Below are 22,269 nucleotides of genomic sequence, written 5' to 3'. Positions count from 1 at the left end.
GATGAGGCTCATGAAGTAGTTAGGGAGGGCCCAGATCAAGTAAGGATTTAGGATTTTATCCTAAGAGCAACAGGAAACCTTTGAATGGTTTTAAACAGGAAGGTGCTTTGATCTGATTTTTTTTTTTTAAGGCTCATTGTAGCTTTTGTGCGAGAAAGGATTAGAAGATGGGTAGAGAATATGGAATGGCCTGTTTGAAGCTGTTATTACAGTGGTATGGCTGGGAGGTGATCATGGCTGAGACTAGGGTGGGCTCATTAGAAATGGAAAAAAATGTGAATAGATTCAAGACATACCCAAGGATGTAGATTTAATTAAAAAACAAGTCAAGAGTGATTCCTAGGTTTCTAGTTTGTGAAAGTAGGTAGATGGCAACACTTTGTATTGAGCAAGAACGCCAGCAAAGGAGTAGCTTTGGGGAGGGTTTCATGTTCTTGGATCCTTTCAAAGGTCCTGTAGTCTGTCTTAATTCTGTTTTCCTCTGAATTCTGTTTGCATAGGATGATTGTGTAGCCTTGCAGATGTTGGTCCTTTGGGCATCACAGTTGACCATTGTGGTTGGAGATGGGATGTTTGCATCACTGAGTTTGGAAGAGTAGGTCTACGGTTTGAACTTGGTAGTGAGCGACCAGACTAAGTGAGTAAAAAAAACATTAGAGAAGATGGGGCATTAGAAATACAATTTTGGGTGGCAGGACTCTGCTTTGCTTTGTTTTTCCTTTTTTCCAAATTTTCTTTAATGGAATAATTAGGAAAAATGAAGTAGCTTATTATATTCACTTTATTACCCATTCAAACTTAAAATAGTCTAACTTTTCTCCATTAAATTTATTTACTTTTGTATATTTTTTTTATTGGAGTTCGATATGCCAATATATAGCATAACACCCAGTGCTCATCCTATCAAGTGCCCCCCTAAATTTATCTTTTATGCCAGAATTAAATTGTGTTTAATATGACAAGTTAGCTTACATCTCAATAAAATTTGCTAAATTTAACAATAAAGACATGTTAGACTTTTAATAAAAACTGACTATATAACTCAGAGATTGATTTTGTAATTAGTCATATTTCTAATATTCAAAAGCATTTTCAATAACATCCCTGGGTATCATTCAAAACGTATGTATGAAGAAGGGCTGCTAATTATTTGTAAGTATACTAAATATATATTTGTATATATACAAAATATATCTACATTTCAGGGACATATCCTTAATCTGATGTTTTCTAGGCCTAAATACCTAAATAAAGAGATACGTAATAGTACCAATTCTTAATTGATAATGTTCATATAGAAGAGTAGTGATTCCTGAAAAATCTTTATTTTGTTTATTTATTTAACATTTTATTTATTTATTCATGAGAAACACAGAGAGAGAGGCAGAGGGAGAAGCAGTGTCCATGCAGGGAGCCTGACTTGGGACTCGATCCCAAGTCTCCAGGATCAGGCCCTGGACTGAAGGCGGTGCTAAACCGTTGAGCTACCCAGGCTGCCCCTGAAAATATCTTTAATCTTATACTTAAATATGGAAACTGCTCATTTCACTTGTAATTGCAGATTCAAAGACTAACTTAAACTCAACGGAAAGGAATTTAGAGGTTTAATCTACTGGTTTTCATAATGTCCCCTAATCAGCAGCATCTTACATCACATGGGAACTTATTAAAAATGCAAAATTTCAGGCACACTCCAGAGCTACCGAATCGGAAACTCTAGGGGTGGGGTAGAGCAATGTGTTGTAACAAGACTTTCCATATGATTTTTGATGCCACACTTTTAAAGTTGGAATTACTGTTCCCATAGTTTAGCTGAAATTCACAACAGAAATAAGACAAAGAACTTTGTCTTAAAAGATCCTAACTCAGATTGCTTAAAAGACATCTTTTATAGAACTCCACCTTGTTTCCCATTCCATGTATATTAGTTTTCTCTAGTTGCTGTAATAAACACTAACTTAGAACTTAACAAAAATGTGTTACCTTACGGTTCTACAAGGTCAGAGGTCCAGTATTTTGTCTCATTGAGCTAAAATCAAGGTGTTTGCTTTGCTTTCTGGAAGCTCTAAGGGAGAATCAGTTTCCTTGCCTTTTCTGGAAGCTGGCTTCCAGAGTCCACCCACATTCCTTGACTTCCGGCACCTTTTTTCCATTTTCGAAGCCAGTATGCATGTATTAAGTCAGAGACTATTTTTTAAAACTGCATTTTTGGAGTCTGTGCAAATGAGTCCAGTCACCCACATCTGCCTACCATCCACACGCCTCAGTATATTATACTGTCACTGACACAGACCCTATGTCATAGAGCATCCAACTAGATCATTCAATATACTCAACAAAGATAACCAAGTATAATAATATTACCTTCACTAAATCAGGAAAGATTATTCATTTTAGGATAAGATTTTTAAAGAAGTTTTAAAGGAAAAGGTTTTCTGCTTATGCCTTGTCTAGCAGGACAATTACACCAATTAGAACAATTCATTCCTCAAAGGGACTGCACAGTCATGGTTTTACCGCATCGTTTTAATAGCTGTTGAATTTTTCGTTTTTGAAAGAGGGATAGTGAGGGATTTGAAAAAAAATGTTTGCTTAGAGGACCCCACACCTGAAAAAAATGGGAGTTTTGGCGGTGGAACGATGCATAACTTCTTTCCTTTTCTGTGATTCTGGATTTTCACTAATGAATGTCTTATTGTTACAATTTCAAAAAGCCAAAGAAAAAAGGAAAAGAAAACCGATTGTGATATAATAACCTGCAATTAATTCTAAGGCCTGACTTGTAATTCTAAGGCCTGGTTTTTGAAGTCTCAGGTACTCATGACAGCATTTTTTTTCTTTTTTACTCTGTCATCCAAAATGTAGAGTATACAATCTTCCTTGTTAAATTATTTTGAAAACTTCTTTTAAAATGAATGAAGACCACAGATCATTTTCTACACACGACTACACTACCTTCACTGTACCTTCCCTCTTCAGTTGCCTATGGTTTAAATTCTAAGGCCTGGTCAGAGAGTGGAACTTTTAACATTTTTTTTTTTTTTAGGCAATCGTGGTGCCACAGGGCCCGATCTCATCACCAGCCTGGCTTCGAAGCGCTCACACACCGCGTCTGCTTACGGGGCCCTCGGCGGTCAAGATTTTTGGGCGAAACGTGTGTAAAGGCCGAGCCGGCGCTGCGCGGGGCCGGGCCTATTGACAGGCGCCCGGGCGGGAGCCGCAAGCCTGAGTTCCGTGCGGCGCTGCAGACCGCTCAGCCCTCCAGCCGAGCCCGGGCTCCTGAGGGGGAGCGGCGCTGGGGGCGCTGGGGGCGCTGGGGGCGGCGGCGGCGGCGGCGGCGGGGTGGGGGCGGGAGCCGGGCGGCAGCTCCAGCGCCCGTGGGGGAGGAGCGGCGGCGGCGGCGGCGGCGGCGGCTGGAGCTGCTGTGGCGACGGACGCGAGGCGGTGGCAGAGGAGACCCACCCCTGTCCACATGGACAGTCGCGAAGGCCTCCGCTGATGCATTCACGCCTGGGCGGGGTGGGCGGACGGCCGTAGCGGCGGCGGCGGCTGCAAAAGGGAGCGAAGGGCCTCGGGGCGCCTGACGGTCGCGGAGACCTCGCCGCCCCGGCGCGGCGGCTGCGGCCATCTTACGGCCGGGGGTAACGAAGGGAGGTGTGTTTGTGTGCTCGCCTTCAGCCTCTCTTCCTGGGGCCCACGGCTGAGGAGAGCGTCTCAGGCGGCCCGGGTAGGCGGTGGATGGGGAGTCGTGGGCCGAGAGGAACTGGGCCCGGGAAGCGTCGTCGCCGTCGTCGCCGCTCGCGTTGCCCCGGAGGGGCCTGAGGAGGAGCCCAGGCCGCGGGCCTCGCCACCCGCCAGCCCGCGGAGAGGCCCCGAGCGCCCGGCCGGCTTTTGTGTAGGCCCATCCGGACGTGGGAGCGCCGCCCCCCGCCCCCACCCCACCCCCACCCCCACCCCTGACGGCCGAGTTCTAGGCCCGCAACCCTGCGGCGGCTACCCTCGTGCGGCGCGGCCCCTCATCCCGGCGAGCGCGGCGGTGCTGTGGGCCATGGATTAAGAAGGAGGCGGCGTGGGAGGAGGAAGATGGCGGCTGGCAAGAGCGGCGGCAGCGCAGGGGAGATTACTTTTCTGGAAGGTAACATCTATTTCTGCCCTCGCAGGGGGTGGGGTGGGGAAATACAGGGAAGTGTGGGCCCCCTGGTCTCCGGATATTCAGTTATTCGCGTTGGGTGGGTTTGGGGTGGGGGTGGGTAGAGGCGCTTGAGGGGGGGGCGGGGGCTGCCGGGGCGATGGCGGGGAGGGGATGGATGTGCTGCGAGCACGCCGGGGTCGAGTCCGCCGATGCTGGGGGGCTCGGCGCGGGGTCGGGGTGCGGGGGGTCCGGATGCGAGCTGGAGTTGGTGGGTGCCCTCTGAGGGTGCACCGGTTATAAGTCTTGGTCGTTTTAAGATGTTTTTGATGGTGGCCTAAGGATGAGCAGCAGATCGCTTTCAGATCTGTTGGACGTTCGTGGAAAAGTTTCAGACGGCTGAGGTCGGGTGAAATTGGGGGGCAACCTAAGTAGGGAGGGGAGAGGTAGTTCCACTTGGGTATGTTTTTTCAGACGCCCTCTGCTCTGTTTCGCGGAGCTTCAGGCTTCCCTTTTGTAGCCGCTGTTCAGCTTAGCTACGTCTGAGAGTCTTTACGAAGCGTGTTTTACTGAAGATATTTTATGAACGAATTTATCTGAAAGTAGAGAATGGAGTTCACCATGTCAATTTGGGGACGGTCACCAAAGCTGATTAGACAAAGTTTGGGTGGTTCCATTTTTATTCACTTGTGAGTTAAACATTTGCTTGTAGGTGGATTGAGTCTTAAGAAAAGCTGAATGTTACTGTTGGGAATGGTGATAATGGGTAGCAATATTGGTTCTTTGCCCATATAAATAAGGATTCTCCTCTCCCCGCGCGCCCCCCCCCCCCCCCCAATACTGGTAAATTCATTGTGGTTGTGAACCAGGAACTTGAATGTTCACATTGCTTAATTTGACCCTGGGTGCAGTGTTGACACTGAATTAAATATAAATTGAGTTTATAAATATGTTTAGAAAAAAATGAGTCTACTGTACAGCGATTGTTTAAAAAAAAAAAAGGATTAACCACTCTGGATAATTTCACAAAGATGATTTCCACGTACAGTATAAGCAGTACCTTTAAAAAATAATTAGAAATATTTCTGAATTGAGAAAGTGTATTCTAACTGTGGTACAAGTGTTCTGTAAGAGTGTAGAGGGATAGGTATTGCCTTGTTTATGGTTTTATTAACAATATCTGGAGCAGTGCCTGGACCAGGGTAGGTCTCCAGTATTTCGCTAATGAACAAATTGGCCTAATAGAGGTGGGCAGGGAAAGAAAGCTTAATTTTCTTAATTCTTGAGTATAGCAAAGCAAAAAAAAAAAAAAAAAAACCAAAAACAAAACCAAAACAAAACAAAAAATCTTAAGGGTAATGAGAGTTTGATAGGAGATTCCTAGTAAGAAGATGGGGAAAATCTTCTAAGTTTATCTGGGTTCATTTCATATTATCTCTGCTCTATGTCCATTTCTTCTTTAGCCAGAATAGATACTTATCAGAGACTAAGAGTGGTGCAGCTTGTGTTACAGGTGGTGCTGTGCTGTTATTTTTTTGTTTTGCTATTGGAACCGCCAAAGATGGCTTGCTGATGCTTACTTTAGTGCATTCAGTATGCAGATGATTGATTATAGTTTTGTACTGCAGTTAAGTTTTGGATTTCTGTAGGATTCTGATTCAGTTTAATTTCTGACTAGATGAACATGGGGAAGATGGAAAGAGCATAAATAAAGCCAGCAAATACAGGACTGATTGTGAATTTCAAACTGTTGCTTTTAGTTGAATCTAACTTAAGGGTCTGTGACTGTACAGTTAAAATAAATTTGAGTTTCACCATGTCTCCTTCAGCATTCTCATAAAGAAGGCAAATGATAACTTGTTAGAATAGGAAAAGCAAGGATTTCAGTTTCTCATATCTGATTTTCATGTATTGTACTGAATCTTAATAAATGGAATGATGCCAGTATTTTTTCTTTCTTTTTACACATTTATTTATTTAAGTTTTTTATTTAAATTCCAGTTATTTAACATTAGTGTATTATTAATTTCAGGTGTACAATTTGGTGATTCAACACTTATATACAATTCCCACCATTCGTCACAAGTGTACTCCTTAATCCCCATCACTTATTTAGAAAACAGTTTAAGTATATTTAATTTTATTATTATTTTTTATTATAAATTTATTTTTTATTGGTGTTCAATTTGCCAACATATAGAATAACACCCAGTGCTCATCCCGTCAAGTGCCCACCTCAGTGCCCCCGTCACCCAGTCACCCCCACCCCCTGACCACCTTCGCCTTCCACCACCCCTAGTTCGTTTCCCAGAGTTAGGAGTCTTTATGTTCTGTCTCCCTTTCTGATATTTCCCACTCATTTTTTCTCCTTTCCCCTTTATTCTTTTTTTTTTTACACTTTTAATAATAAAATACTCCACTGTAACTTGCCATACATTTTACACTATCCTGTTTATATGTTTTCAAAATATTTCACCATAGGCCTTAGGATTTAATATTTAAACATCAATAGAGTATACTTGCTTACCCTCTGGTAGACTTCTTGAAAAACTAAAGTAGGTTTTCACTCATCAGGTATTTATAGCCACGTATTCTGTGCTAGGTACTGTACCAAGGAGAATACAGCAGTGCTTAAGATAATTAGGATCCCTGCCTTCATAGAATTTACATTATAGTGGGAGGGACCTTTAATAAATAAGTAGAAATCAATCCATTTAGAATAATTTTACCCCATGTTTTCACATAGTTCCCTTTTTCACTTTATCCAGGTCTGCTCAGTCTGGACAGACAACCTACTTAAAATGCCATGCTGCCACACACACAAACACAAGGTATTCCCTTATACTGTTTTATTTTTTCATAATAGCACTTATCACTTGATAAATTTATGTTTTTTGATCTAATATATGAGAACAGTGACTTTAATTTTCACCATCATATTTCTTGCACTTGGAACAATTTGTTGTTAATGAAATAAACAAGATGGTAACAGTATGCTAAAGACTAGAAAAAATACACAGAGCAGTAAAGGAGTGGAAAAGCCATTTTACATGGTATTAGAATCAGGAAAGGGCCACCTGAGGAGGTAACACCTGATTTAAGGTTAAGACCTTAAGTTCAGAATATGGCATAGAGGATGATACCTGTAAAGTTTCCAGATGAGGGATCCCTGGGTGGCGCAGCGGTTTGGCGCCTGCCTTTGGCCCAGGGCGCGATCGGGCTCCTGATGCATGGAGCCTGCTTCTCCCTCTGCCTATGTCTCTGCCTCTCTTTCTCTCTCTGTGACTATCATAAAAAAAAGTTTCCAGATGATACATGGTTCCATTTGTGAAACAAAAAAAGGTCATTATGGCTGAAATGTAGCAAGCAAAGGAGAGAATGATAGGAAAGGGAGCGGGTCTATCACGCAAGATGATGAGTTTTTATTTTATCCTAAGAAGTGGGAAGTCATTGAAGAATTTGTGGCCATGGAGTGCCATGATGTGATTTTATCTTTTTAAAAATCACTTTGCTCTGTGCACAAAGAATTAGTCAAGAGGAACAGTAAAAGCAGGGACATGAGTTAGAATATTGGAGTAGTCTGAAATAGAGGAGTTAGATAAATAGATAAAAAGTACTGAAAGGTTAAAACTTCCAGTTATAAAATAATTACAGAGCTGAAAATGACAACATAGGGAATATAATCAGTAATACTGTAATACTGTTGTATAGTAACAAATGGTGACTGCCCTTATAGTAGTGAGCATTGAGTAATGTATAGAATTGTTAAATCAATATATATTGTACGCTTGAAACTAATATAACATTGTATGTTAATTATACTTCAATAAAACCAGTAGACAGGATTGAATTAGAATAGTAGTGGAAATTGGGGAAGGGTGGATAGACTGAAGATACGTTTGGATGTAGATCTTACAGGACTTCTTGATGCATTGTATTTTGAGGATCAGAGTATGGAAGGAATCATAGATGACTCCTGGGATTTTGGTTGGAGATGTTGGGAGATAATTTTAATTCCATTTACTGAAATGGAGTAGACTGGTAGAGGAATGAGAAGTTTATAGCTCTGCTTTGGTCAGATTTTGAGATGCCTATTTGTCATCCATGCTCTAAATTATGTTTTATTTCCTTATAACTAACTAAAATGTTAATTGTTTCCTTTTCTGACTTCATTGGGGAAAAGGAGACCTACTTGCTACTGTTTACTTAATTTTTTTAGTATAGTATCACTAAAATTGTACAGATTTATTTAGTTAGGCTACAACTTACATTGAAATTTTTTTTTTCTCTTTCTCTTCTATTCACTTGAGTTTGTCTTATACCCCTTTTCTACATGTGATAGTAGCTTGGCAGGTTTTTCTTTTCCTTCATTCATTCAGCAGTTATTTACTGAGCAACTGCAGGGTTGCAGGTACTGTGAGAGGCAGAGTGATGAAGGGGAAAAAAAAAAGGTTTCTCCATGGAGTTTCCAGTTGAGTGAGGAGAGTCAGTGATCAAATAATCACACTTGTAAAATTAACAACTGTCAGGCACAAAAAAGGGAATTATTTATTATAACAACTTGATCTAATTAGGGCACTTTGAAGGGTAAGTAGGAGAAGGAAATGTAGAAAATCAGAGCTTTCCAGGCAGAGCAAATGAAATAGAGGGAGCATAGCATGTTTAGGGAACTAAAAGGAGGACAGTGTGGTGCTGGCAAAGAGAATGGTCTGAGATGAAACTGGAGGTAACATTATCAGATTTGTTCCCCAAAAGGTCATTGGCTTTCATGTGGGAAAGGATGCTTTAGAGAAGAGCAAAAGATAATCAACAAGATCAGTTAGGGCAAAGGTGATGGTAACTAGCTTGTTCTTGTAACTTTTTTTTTTTTTTTTTTTTAATAATCTTCCCCCTTTATTCTCCTCTGGGGAACATTTAAAAAATCCACTTCCTCTCTCGTTTGTTCTTCCTTTTTTTTAAATAATGCACTTACATCTAGTTTTCTTTCCTTTTGCCTTTTTTTCTACCAACTAATTGTCTCACCAATATTTTCTCCCATTTTTTTGGTCTCCTTTTGTGTGTATGTGTATGTATACATACACAGGTATACATATGTAAGTACTTTGTTTTCATTTTGGGTCCAGCTGCCTTTGTGGACTTTGACCACTAGCTTGAAAAGCCTGATGCCAAATTATTGTATTGTTGCCCTCTATACCAGCAAAATCTATTAAGTCTCTAAATAAAAAGTGTTTGTTATTTACTTTTAACCATACTGTTACATATAAGTGTAATTCAGAACCCAGTTTGTCAGTTTTACTGGGGACTGTAAATAATAGGATCTCTTGAACTAAAGCACAATTTCTTCTAAGTGATTGGCATTCCATGAATATGAACAATGTCTTTAGCTTCCACCTGCTAAGCGGAACACACCACAAAGTTCTCCATTTATCCCTGCTTCTCCTTTTGATAGCACTACTTTTTAGAAACTGCATTACAGTATCATTCCTTATTTACTCCTTAAGTATGTTTATTACCTGGTTTCATCCCAGTTGAATTGATTTCATGTGCTCATGTGGAATAGTAGAGTAGTAGAACATCATTTAGAATGGCATTTTCATTAGAAATGCAGTGAGAACATGAACTCAGAATCCAGAATGCCAGGATTCAACATTTAGCTCTACCACTTACTAGTTGTGTGATCTTGGATAGATTTCTTGGCCTCTTAGTGTTTGCATATCTGTGAACCAAGGATAGTAATTGTAATTACCTCATAAAATTGCAATGAACATTAAATGGGTTAATATATGTTTAATTCTTAGAACAACAATCCTAAGCACTATGTATTAGTTGATATTATTATATTGATTTTCTTAGTAGATGGAGAAGAGAAAAAGAACATCCTTTTCTTGCTTTCCTTCTCTTTCGTATTGCCTTCACTTTTATTTGAAATTGTTTTTGTTGTTCTCTCACTTACAACTTTCTTTTTCTAGGTATTAGCTGATCGTTGTGGGGTTTTTGCAGTTTTTTTTTTTTTTTTTTTATTATCTTTCAGGTAATCTCTACACCTAGCATGGGGCTTGAATTCACAGCAAGAATTGTGTGCTCTAGCAACTGAGCCAGCCAGGTGGCCCTTAGTTGATTGTTCTTGATACTGTAGGTTGACTGGTGTAGTCAGAGAGGCAAGAGGTAATGAAATTTTATAGTTCACATGTCTATACTTCCATAAATTGATTGTTTCTGTTGCCGTTATAAAACTATGTTGAATATTTGAGGAAATCAAGAGGTAGAGGGGTTATGTGACCTAGAACAAGTTAGCGGGACAATCAGACCTGGAGCTTGGGACCTGACATATAACCTTAACTTCCTTCAACATTTCCTTCCTTCTTTTCTCTTTCCTTCCCTTCTTGATCCCTTTACTTCCCCATTCTTCCTTTTACATACTTTACCTTTAAAAGAGGAGCCAGACAAGAGAAGGAAAAGTGATAGAGAATTATGGGGAATTACCAGTTATTGATGAAACAGCACTCGAAAAGGGCAAAAGCAGAAGCCACAAATCTTTTAAGGCCCAACTTCAGAAATTACCTGGTCACTTCTGCCATATCCCTTGGCAAAAAGGTTACAGAATCGGCCCAAATTCAAGGGGAGGGGAAGTAGACCAGTATTCAATGGCAAGAGAGTGGCAAAGAATTTGCAGTCCTCTTTAATCTACACAGCCCCCTTTCCTCTCTCATTTACCTGTTTGTTTTGTGTGTGTGTGTGTGTTTAATTCTTTCAACGAAGTCATAGTATTTCTTGAACTTGAAAATGACAGTTCTTAGAGGATCCAAAAGTTTCTAATATCTGGGCAGTTTGAGAAGCTACAGAAAAACAGAACAAAGTAGGCCACACAATTTGTAATTTGTTTCACAGCTATAAATAGCCACATAAACAGACATTGGTTTGACATTTCTTTGTTAAGGGACTGATTCAAGATTTCTGAATCCAGGTAAGTGTAAGTAAGAAGAAAAGAACGTTAGAAAATTTTCTCTCCTTTTTTTCTTTGGTTCAGTGGTGTCTGGGTCATGGGAGTTGTTATTGTAGTATTTCTCTTTCTTATTGCCTAAACTCTTAGAAATCATGGTCACACTATTTATGTTATTAAAAATTAAACTAACATTATCTCAATATAAAACACAAGAGTTAATACCCAAAGTCAAAGACACACTATTAATGATTACAGTTACAACACACCTGCTTTGTATACTTAAAGTCATATTATTACTTGGAATGATTCAGCATAGAGGTGATCTGTTATTGTGAACTACAAATTATGGTTGCCAACATCAGCTGAAAAAACAAAACAAAAACAAAGACAGCAAGTATAGAAGGTAGATAATCTATGCAGTATCCATTTGACACTAAAAATGTTGCTTCAGCCCCTATTTTTGGGGTTGTCTTAGATTTTGTACTTTACAGAATTTCCTCAATCACCAAAAATTAGGACCTCTTGTCTCCTGAGGATACAGACTTTCAGTGCTAAAATTGGGACAATCCTAGGCAAATGGGGACATTCAGATATTACCTTATTCTAAGTTAACAACAATTGCCTTGAGGCCATCTGAAGCTACAGGCTTGAGTAGCTTCAACAACAAACCGTATTCTGATCTTGCCTTTGTTTCTTTTTCTTTTTTTTTAAATTTTATTTATTTATTCATGAGAGACACACACACAGAGAGAGAGAGAGAGAGAGAGAGGCAGAGATGGGCAGAGGGAGAAGCAGGCTCCATGCAGGAAGCCTGATGTGGGACTCTATCCTGGGACCCCAGAATCACACTCTGGGCTGAAGGTGGCACCAAACCGTTGAGCCACCCAGGTTGCCCTGATCTTGCCTTTGGAGTGGTTTTTGTTTTTATTTTTGTCTTTTTAAAAGATTTTATCTATTTATTCATGAGAGACACACAGAGAGAGAGAGAGAGAATGGGACAGAGACATAGGCAGAGCGAGAAGTAGGCTCCATGCACGGAGCTCGATGTGGACGTGATCCCAGGGCTTCAGGATCATGCCCTAGGCTGAAGGCAGACGCTTAACTACTGAGCCACCCAGGCGTCCCTTGTTTTTTTATTTTTTCTATTTCAAATACATTTCATGCTTGGTTTTAATATGGTCCTCCCCCACCCTCCCACCCCCAATTAACTGCATTACAATCTTTGAAATAGAGCAGGGGGAAAAAAGCAGTACTTGTGTCCAGTAAATAGTAAAGTAACTTTTTCATTTTTTACAAAGATTGAAGCTATTTTTCAGGTCATAAAGCTAGAGACTTTTTGTAGACTATGTAGTAACCTTGTTGTCTTTCATCATTTAAAAATCCGCAAACTTTCTGCCCCACAACCTCATCTATATGAATCCACAATTAAATCTTGGAAACATGATGAAGATACTACCTTGACTCTGCCTCCATGGAAACAGATATCTATTCTCTGCCTCCATAACTCCTATGGCTACAGTTTGGATGAAGGGAGATTGCAAATTTTTGGCATTTAGTCGTCTTTCTTCACCCTAGGTTGGTCTCCATTCTCTATTATCATCATAGGACATTTATCAAAGAACAGTTTAGTTTTGTTACAATAGCAATTAAGTTTGAGAATCTTTATCCTCATTTCCTTCACAGTTTGAATACTAACTCTTGAGTCTCCCTTTTCTTCACCATTTATAAGCTTTACCTGTTTCTCAAGTTTACCTTCTAATTTAAATTTACTGTGAAACTTTCAATTTTTTCCTTGTTGAACTATGCATTTCATGTTCAGAATTAAAGTATCTTTGGTCCCCATCCCTGGATACTGTGTTTCTCTCTTACTCTGATGATCTTCTCAGTTTTCTTTGCAGTAGAAGGAACAATCTGACAGTCATTTCTGAGTTGTTCATTTCCTGGCTTGGGAACTTTGTGTACATCAGGCTTGAGATAACTGAATTTTTAGAAATTTTATGTATTCTGTGTAAACACAGAACCAACTGCATTACTTTGGGATAAGATGCCACCACTTGATATTTCTGTTCTGCAGAAGATCAAGTTTTCAGAAATATCAACAGCACCAAAAACCTTCCTGATAATGACCTTGGAAAAAACTACCTGTATGTTGGCATCCTGCCCAAAAGTGCATAGAAACCCACTAAATGGAAGGAAGAAGTGGGTGGATAAACCGAAAGAACACTAAATAGCGGCTGGATCCTGAGAAAAAAAAATATGTGGGCCAGGCCCCCACCCGGCGGAGGGGAGTCTGGGGGCCCCGGGAGCTCTCAGGGAATGTCACTGCTAAAAAATATATATATTAACCATTCACGAGATGGCTTCCAGAGAAGTCAAATGCCATATTACTCCCAAGAATATAATATATTCAGACTTCATCTTGAAATAGTATTGGGTAATCTATTGGTCTATCTTCTGCTCCAAAGTACAATGGTTTTATAGAGAAAATCACCTCAGCTGTGCGATTTTCCTGCTTTATGTAGCATCTGTGGGAGTTATTCAGTGGTAGTTAGGCTGGTTTGGAGGTTCCAGGATGGCTTCATTCAAATATCTGATTCTGGTAGGTATAGAAAGGTGAGCCTTGTCTCTCCATTTAGTGTCTCTTCAGATGGTCTCTCTCTCTCTCTCTCTCTCTCTTTTTTTTTTCAGGTGGTCTCTTCAGCAGAGTACTCAAAATTTGTAACATGGTGGCTCTGAGCTCCAAGAGACTGCCTTGTAGAATCCTGACAGGTTCTTGAGAAAGACTGGGGCTATAGTGCTATAGAGCCATGTGAAGTTGCTTTAATTGAGAGATTTTTCTGACATTTGCATTTAATTCCTCTTTATTGCTTTTATATTTCTAAGTTGCAGAAGTTAACTTCTGTCACAGTAATTCTTTATCTTGTTTTTCATTATTGTAAAACCTTATAGTGATAGTTTAAAAATTATTATAAAATAATTCCTAAGAATAGTATAGCAAAAACTCATGTTCTACTTACTAGCCTAAAGAAAACATTACCAGTACAGTTGAAGCTGGGGTGAACCTTATCTTTTTTGCATCCACCTATCTCCAGGGGTAACTACCATCCTTAATTTGGTAGTTATTATTCACATGCATTTCTTTGTACTTTACTCTTTTTTTTTTTAAAGATTTATTTATTTATTGTAGAGAGAGAGCTTGTGTGAGTGGAGGGAGAGGCTGAGGGACAGGGAGAGAGAATCTCAAGCAGACTCCGTGCTGAGTGTGGAGCCTGATGCAGGGCTCAATCCGGTGACCTGACATCATGACCTGAGCCCAAATCAGGGTGGATGCATAACCAACTGAGCCACCCGGGCACCCCATGTACTTGACTCTTAATGTGTGTATCTGCAAACTGTGTGAGTGTATAAATTATTTTGCATATTTTTTTATGAATCATGTTTTGTATTTTTCTGCAACTTGTAGAAATTTTTCTTTACAGCATTGAGAGATTAACTAATGTGGATGAGAATAGTCCTAGTACTTTCATTTTCATTGCCATTTAGTATTGTGTAGTATGACTATACTACAGTTTATTTATATATTACTCTGTGGAAATTTAGGTTGTATCCACCTTTTTACTATTACATACATTGCTACTATGAATACCTTTGTATGTTTCATATTGCTACTATGAAATTTTTTAAAAGTACTTTTCTTTGTGCCTGTGTATGTTTCTCAGGAGAGAGGTCAGCAAACTTTTCTGTAAAAGGCCAGATAGTAAATATTTTTACACTCTGCAGTCTGAACACTCCTTGTTGCAATTACTCAATGCTGTTATTTTAGCAAGAAGGCAGTCATAAATGAGACATAAGTAAATGAGAATGACTGTGTGCCAGTAAAACTTGATGGACACTGAAATTTGAATTTCATATAATTTTCATGTGTTAATGAAACATACAGTTTTCCCCCCAACCATTTAAAAGTGTTAAAGCCATTCTGAGCTTATGGGCCTCATAAAAACAAGCAGCAGGCCAGATTTGTCAGGGCCATATTTTGCTGACACCTGATCTAGTGTATCTCTTAGCAATGGAATTATTAGGTCATGTGTAATTTCAGCTTCATGTATATATTGTTAAATTGATCTCCAAAGTTGTTTGACTAACACTTTCTAAGTTTTCCAGTTTATAGATATCATCACCCATTGCATACTCTTTGATGTTTTATTTTATTTTCTTTTATTTTTTTTTAATATTTATTTATTCATGAGAGACACAGACAGGGAGAGAGAGAGAGGCAGAGACACAGGCAGAGGGAGAAGCAGGCTCCATGCAGGGAGCCTGATGTGGGACTCGATCCCAGGACCCCAGGATCATGCCCTGGGCTGAAGGCAGGCACTAAACCGCTGAGCCACCCAGGGATTCCCTCTTTGATGTTTTAGTTTTTGCTAGTCTGATGGGATTGTCAGATGGTGGTTTTAATTTATGATATTCTGATTTATAATAAGATTAAATATCTCTTGCTGCCTTTTAAAAAACCTATTCATTGTTCATTCAGTATTCAAAAAATATTGAATGCCAACCTACAGTTAATCCCTATTCTATGAGCTTGGGACACATAAGTAAACAATACCCTATAAGTTTGTTTTTGTGCTTTCAGTTTTTTTGATATGTATTTTTGTTCTTAATTGCACATTCATATTTTCTGCCTATTTTGTTTTTCTGTTGGAATGTTGGGGGTTATTATATACTCTGGACAGTAAATTGAATTATATGGATTAAACATTTTATGAAATTATTTTTTAATGAATGGAATAATTATATGAACAGAATTTTTTTTTTAAATAGCTAGGATTATCATGTTTATTTTATTTTTTTTTAATTTTTATTTATTTATGATAGTCACACAGAGAGAGAGAGAGAGAGAGAGAGGCGGAGACATAGGCAGAGGGAGAAGCAGGCTCCATGCACCAGGAGCCCGATATGGGATTCGATCCTGGGTCTCCAGGATCGTGCCCTGGGCCAAAGGCAGGCGCTAAACCGCTGCGCCACCCAGGGATCCCATGAACAGAATTTTTTAATGTACTGTAGTTTTTTGTTGTCCCCACCCCCGCCCCCCATTATTTGTGCTTTTTGTGATATAAGAAATACTTTGGTTTTATTGGCCCTTTGTAGTTTAACTCTTTTGTTTTATTAGTCACTGTTCTTTAGTTTTTATAATGGCAGGAGGGTACCAGTCAGGTATACAGGCTGGGTTAACAGAATTTGGAAATCTACTTGTAGTGTATATATTTCCTTTATTTTAAAAAATATTTTAAAAACTTTATTAAATATTTGCAAATTATAGATTAAAAGGGGTTAATATCCAAAATATACAAAAAACTCCTTTGACTCACTAGCAGAAACCTCCAAATAATCCAATTAAAAATGGAAAAAGGAGGGGCACCTGGGTAGCTCAGTTGGTTAATTGTCCAACTCTTGATCTCAGCTCAGGTCTTTATCTCAGGGTTGTGAGTTTAGTCAGCATTAAAAAAAAAGAAAAAAGAAAAAAAAGAAAAAAAATGTACACAGTACCTGAATAGACATTTCTCCAAAGAAGACATTCAGATGGCCAACAGGTACATGAAAAGGTGCTCACTATCACTTATCATTCCACTTCTGGGAATATACTGGAAGGAAACAATGTCAGGAGGGAAGTGAATGAACGTTAAATAGGTGATGGGGATTAAGGAGTACACTTGTGATGAGCACCAAGTATGGACTTGCGTGTGGAATCACTATATCGTATGCATGAAACTGATATTACACTGTATGTAAAGACTTAAAAAAGAAAAACACTATGTCAAAGAGATAGGTGCACCCACATGTTCACAGTAGCATTATGTATAAAAGCCAAGACATGGAAGAAGCCTAAGTGTCCATTGACAGATGAATGGATAAAGAAGTTGTAGTATACATATCTACAATGGAATATTCTTCAGCCATAAAAAGTAAGGAAATCTGCAATTTGTGACAACATGTGTAGACCTTGAGGGCATTATGTTAAGTGAGATAAGCCAGACAGAAAGACAAATAGTGTATGATCTCATATGTGGAATCTTAAAAGATCAGATTTGTGGTTATTTGTGGCAAGGAGTGAGGGTGAAGGGGGTAGGGGACTTGGAGAACATGGTCAGAAGGTACAAACATCTGTATTGGGGATTTAATGTACAAAATGATGACTATAGTTAAACTCTTCTGTGGTATTTTTAAGTTGTTGAGAGTAAATCATCATAGGAAAAAGTTATAATGAATTTTCATGTGATGAGTTGTCATCACAAGGAAAAGAACTTTTGATTTTGTATCTTCGTAGGAGGTGATGGATATTAACTGAATCCATTGTGGTAATCATTTCATAATATACACATATTGTATAAGTCAGGTCACTGTGCTGTACACCTTGAATTTATACAGTGGTGTATGCCAATTATATCTCAACGAAACTGGGAAAAACAGACTTTTTTCCCTAACCATGCAAAATATTTTTTAAAGTCATTTTTAAGGGCAGTTTAGGTTCACAGAAAAGTTGAGGAGAAGATATAAAGATTTCCCATGTACCTTCTACTTCCACACATGCATAGCCTCCTCTTGTATCAACATCTCCCAACAGAGTGGTGTGTTTGTTACAGTTGGTTAGCCTACATTGACATTGGGGCACCTGGCTGGCTCAAGTGGAAGAGTGTGGGACTCTTGATCTTGGGGTTGTGAGCTTGAGCCCCATGTTCAGTGTAGAGGTTACTTAAACCTACATTGACGCATCATAATCACCCAAAGTCCGTATTTACAATATGATTCACTCCTGCTGTTGTATAGTCTGTGGGTTGGGACAAATATGTAATGACTTGCATCCATCATTATAATGTATGTAGTATTTTCAGTGCCATAACATTCTGTGCTCCACCTATTCATCCTCCAAACTTGCCTCCTCTAACATAGTCTTGGCAACTACTGATCTTTTTACTGTCCTCATGGTTTTGCCCTTTCCAGAATGTCATATGGTTGAAAGCATATAGAATGTATTTCAGAATTGCACCCTTCAGTTAGTATTATGCATTTAAGTGTCCTCCAAGTCTTTTCATGGCTTGATAGCTAATTCCTTCTTAGGGAAATAATATCCCATTTTCTGGATGCACCATAATTATCCATTCACCTACTGACAGACATCTTGGTTACTTCCAAGTTTTGGTGGATATGATAAAACTCTTATAAACATTTGTGTGCAGATTTCAGTGTGGACATAAGTTTTTAATTCCTTAAATACCAAGGAGTGCAGTTGCTGTATGGTAACAGTATGTGTGGTTTTGTAAGAAACCACCAAACTGTAACATTTTGTATTCTCACCAACAATGAATGAGAATTCTTACTGCTCCACATATTCACAAGCAGTTTGTGTTGTCAGTGTTCCAGAGTTTAGCTAGATGTGTAGTGATATGTTACTGTTTTAATTTGCATATCCCAGATGACCTATGATGTGGAGCATCTTTTTTTATGCTTATTTGCCATCTTTATATCTTTGGTGAGGTGTCTGTTAAGGGATTTGGCCTCTACCTTTTTTAAAAATTGAAGGAATAATTGATGCAGGGTGATACATTAGTTTCAGCTGTACAACATAGTGGTTCCACAAGTCTATACACTATGCTCACCACAGTGTAGCTACTATCAGTCACCATACAATGCTACTACTATACTCTTGGCTATATACCCTATGCTGTGCCTTTTATTTTTAAAGATTTATTTATTTACTTGAGAGAGGTAGCAGGAGGGAATGGGGGAGAGGGGCATAGGAAGGGGGAGAAAGTCTTAAGTAGACTTCATTGGATCTCACCACCCTGAAATCTGGACTGAGCTGAAACCAAGAGTCAGACGCTTAACTGCTTCACCCAGGCGTTCCCATACAGTGCCTTTTATCCCTGTGACTTTTTCATTCTATAATAGGAATCCTATATCTCCTCTTCACTTTCACTCATTTTGCCTATCCTACAACCCTCCTCTCTTCTTTAGGCCCATTTTTAAATCAAGTTTGTTTTCTTATTACTGACTTTTAAGAGTTCTTTGCATATTTTGGATACAGTCTTTTACCAGATACATCTTCTGCAAATATATTCCCCCATTGTGTGGATTGTCTTAATTTTCTCGACATTATCTTTTCCAGAGCCGAAGTGTTTTTTTTTTTTAAGTTTAATTGATAGTGTGATTCTGCCTTTTTTTTTTTTTTTAATGTAAATTTTACTTAGTCAACATACAGTGTAATGCTGGTTTCTGGAGTAGAATTCATGATTTCTCCCTTACATACAATACCCAGTCCTCCTCACAAGTGTCCTCCTTAATACCCTCTACCCAACCTCCCTTCATCAATCCTCAGTTTTCTGTCTTTAAGAGTCTCTTCAGGTTTATTTCCCTTTCTCCCCCTGTGTATATTCATCTCTTTCTTTCTTAATTCCATGAGTGAGATCACATGGTAATTTGTTTTTTTCTGACTGACTTATTTCACTTAGCATAATACATTCTAGCTCTGTGTATATCATTGCAAATGCCAAGATTTCATTCTTTTTGATGGCTGAGTAATATTCCATTACACACACACACACACACACCCCATATCTTTATCCATTCATCAGTCAGTGGACATTAGGGCTCTCTCAATAGTTTGACTATTATTGATAATGCTGTTATAAGGTCGAGATGCATGTATGTCTATTTTTGTATCCTTTGGGTAATACCTGGTACTGCAATTGCTGGGACATAGGGTGGTTCTGTTTTTAATTTTTTGAGGAACCTCCGTACTGTTTGCAAGTGACTGCACCAGTTTACATTCCCACCAAAAGCATAAGAGGGTTCCCCCAGTTCTTAAATTTAATGAAGTCCGGTTTATAAATTCTTAAATTTTACATTTTTACATTTAGATGTATGATCCATTTTGAATTAATTTTTTTGAAGGATGTAAGGTTTGTGTCTAGAGTCATTTTTTTGCATGTGAATGTCTGCTTGTTCCACCACCATTTTTTGAAAAGACCACTTTTTGTTTAATTGTATTGCCTTTGCTCTTTTGTCAAAAATCAATTAGGGAAGCCCGGGTGGCTCAGCGGTTTAGCGCCACCTTCAGCCCAGAGTGTGATTCTGGAGTTCCAGGATGGAGTCCCACATCAGGCTTCCTGCATGGAGCCTGCTTCTCCCTCTGCCCATCTCTGCCCCCCTCTCTCTCTCTCTCTGTGTCTCTCATGAATAAATAAAATCTTAAAAAAAAAAAATCAATTGTATTATGTTCATGTGTCTGTATTCTGGACTCTCTATTTTTTCCCACTGATTTGTTCTTTCTTTTGCCAATACCATACTGATTTGATTATTATAGCTTTATAGTAAAACTCAAAGTCTAGTAGTGTCAGTCTTCCAGGTTTGTTTTTCATAAATACTGTGTTGGCCATTCTTGGACTTTGGTCTCTTTACATAAACTTTAGAATCAGTTTCTTAAAATCTACAAAATAACTTGCTGAGATTTTGATTGAATCTATAAATAAGGTTGGGAAGAATTGGTAACTTGGCAATACTGAGTTGTGCTATCCATGATATTAGTTCTACTTTGATTTCATTTATCAGAGTTTATAACTTTCCTCATATAGATCTTGTACATATTTTATTAGCTTTATAGCTAGGTGTTATGTTTTTGGGTGTGCTAATATAAGTGGTATTGTGTTTTTAATTTCAAATCCCACTTTTTCATTACTGGTGTATTGGAAAGCAGTTGATCTTTTTTATTAACCTTACATCCTGCAGACTTATTATAATTGCTTATTAGTTATAGAAGGTTTTTTTTGATTGACTATTTTGGATTTTCTATGTAAGTGGTCATATCATTTGTGAGCAAAGACAATTTTATTTCTTCCTTCCCAATCTATATCCCTCTTATCTCCTTCTCTTGTTTTATTGAATTAGCTAGAACTTCCAGTGCAGTGTTGAAAAGGAATAATGAGAGGATTATTTTCTCCTTGTACTCTGTCTTCATGGAAGAGCTCCGACTTCTCACCGTTATGTATGATATTAGCTGTAGGTTTTTGTAGATAATTCTTTATTAAGTTTAGGGAGCTCCCTAGTATTCCTAATTTACTGTTTTTTGTTTTTTGTTTTTTTATCATGAATAGGAGTTGAATTTTTTCTGCCTCTATTGATATGATCATGTGACTTTTGTTTTTTAGCCTATTCATCCACATAATGGATTCTGTTAATTAATTAATTAATTTATTTTTTTGTTAATTTATTTTTGAATGTTGAGTTAGTCTTGCAAAACTGGGCCAAATCTCATTTGGTCATGGTATATAATCCTCCTTACATATTTTTGGATTTAGGTCCTTAACATTTTGCATCTATGTTCATGGGGATATTGTTTGTAGTTTTCTTATAATGTCTCTGTCTGCTTCTATCTTCTGAAAGAGATTATAGAGAGTTGATAACAATTTCTTCCATAAATATTTTGTAGAATTCAGTGGTGAACCCATCTGGGCTTGGTGCTTTCTGTTTTGGAAAATAATTAGTTCTTGATTCAATTTCTTTAATAGATAGAGGCCTATTTAGATTGTTTCTTTTTGTGTGAGTTTAGGCAGTTTGTATTTTTCAAGGAAGTTGTCCATTTCATCTGGGTTATCTATTTGAACATGGATTTGTTAATAGTATTCCTTTACTCTTCTAGCATCCATGGGATCTGTAGTGATGTTCCTTTTTTTCATTTCTGATATTAGTAATTTGTGTCCTCTTTTTAGTTGACCTGGCTTGAAGCTTGTTGATTTTTATCAGTCTTCAGGGAACGTTTGGTTTTGTTGATTCCCCCCCCCCCCCCCATTCAGTTTCATTGATTTCTGTTCTAATTTGTATTATCTCTTTTCTTCGGCTTATTTGGGATTCGAATTGTTCATTTTCTGGTTTCCTAAGATGGAAGCCTAGATGATGTATTTTAGATTTTTTTTTTTTTTTTTTTTTTTAATGTGGGGCTTGGACTTATAACTCTTAGATCAGGAGCTGAGCTGAGATTGAGAGTTGAATGCTTAACTGACTGAGCCACCCAGGCACTCATAGATCTTTTATATGTGCTTTTGATGCTATAAATTTCCCCTTATGCACTGTTTTCACTGTTGCTTACAAATTTGGCAAGTTGTGCTTTTGTTTTCATTTAGTTCAAAATACTTTTAAACTT

General features: G+C 38.4%; 2 protein-coding genes across 10 annotated transcripts in view; one reads left to right on the top strand and one right to left on the bottom strand.

The window, feature by feature from the left end:
* Positions 1-344: 344 nt before the first annotated feature.
* Positions 345-4,050, bottom strand: LOC140636394 (uncharacterized). The gene is made up of 3 exons (XM_072831622.1): positions 3,998-4,050; positions 1,984-3,956; positions 345-633 (listed from the first exon to the last, which is right to left on the bottom strand). Exons 1-2 carry the CDS (start codon positions 4,048-4,050, stop codon positions 3,254-3,256), a joined length of 756 nt encoding a protein of 251 aa, XP_072687723.1. The 3' UTR covers positions 345-633; positions 1,984-3,253.
* Positions 3,397-22,269, top strand: part of SENP6 (SUMO specific peptidase 6) — a 118,062-nt gene continuing 99,189 nt past the window's right edge. For 6 of the 9 annotated variants that reach the window (XM_072832311.1, XM_072832307.1, XM_072832310.1 and 3 more), the window contains exon 1: positions 3,397-4,135. In XM_072832311.1, coding sequence (XP_072688412.1) covers positions 4,084-4,135 — 52 coding nt within the window. In that variant the 5' untranslated portion in view covers positions 3,397-4,083. Of the gene's footprint in view, positions 4,136-6,897; positions 6,961-22,269 lie in introns of all 9 variants that reach the window. The other 3 variants (XM_072832318.1, XM_072832317.1, XM_072832308.1) reach the window with 2 other exon arrangements.

The sequence above is a fragment of the Canis lupus genome, chromosome 7 (assembly GCF_048164855.1).
Source record: "Canis lupus baileyi chromosome 7, mCanLup2.hap1, whole genome shotgun sequence".
In the NCBI taxonomy this organism is placed as follows: Eukaryota; Metazoa; Chordata; class Mammalia; order Carnivora; family Canidae; genus Canis; species Canis lupus.
The sequence above is the reverse complement of the archived record's forward strand: the minus strand, read 5'-3'. Positions and strand labels throughout refer to the sequence as shown.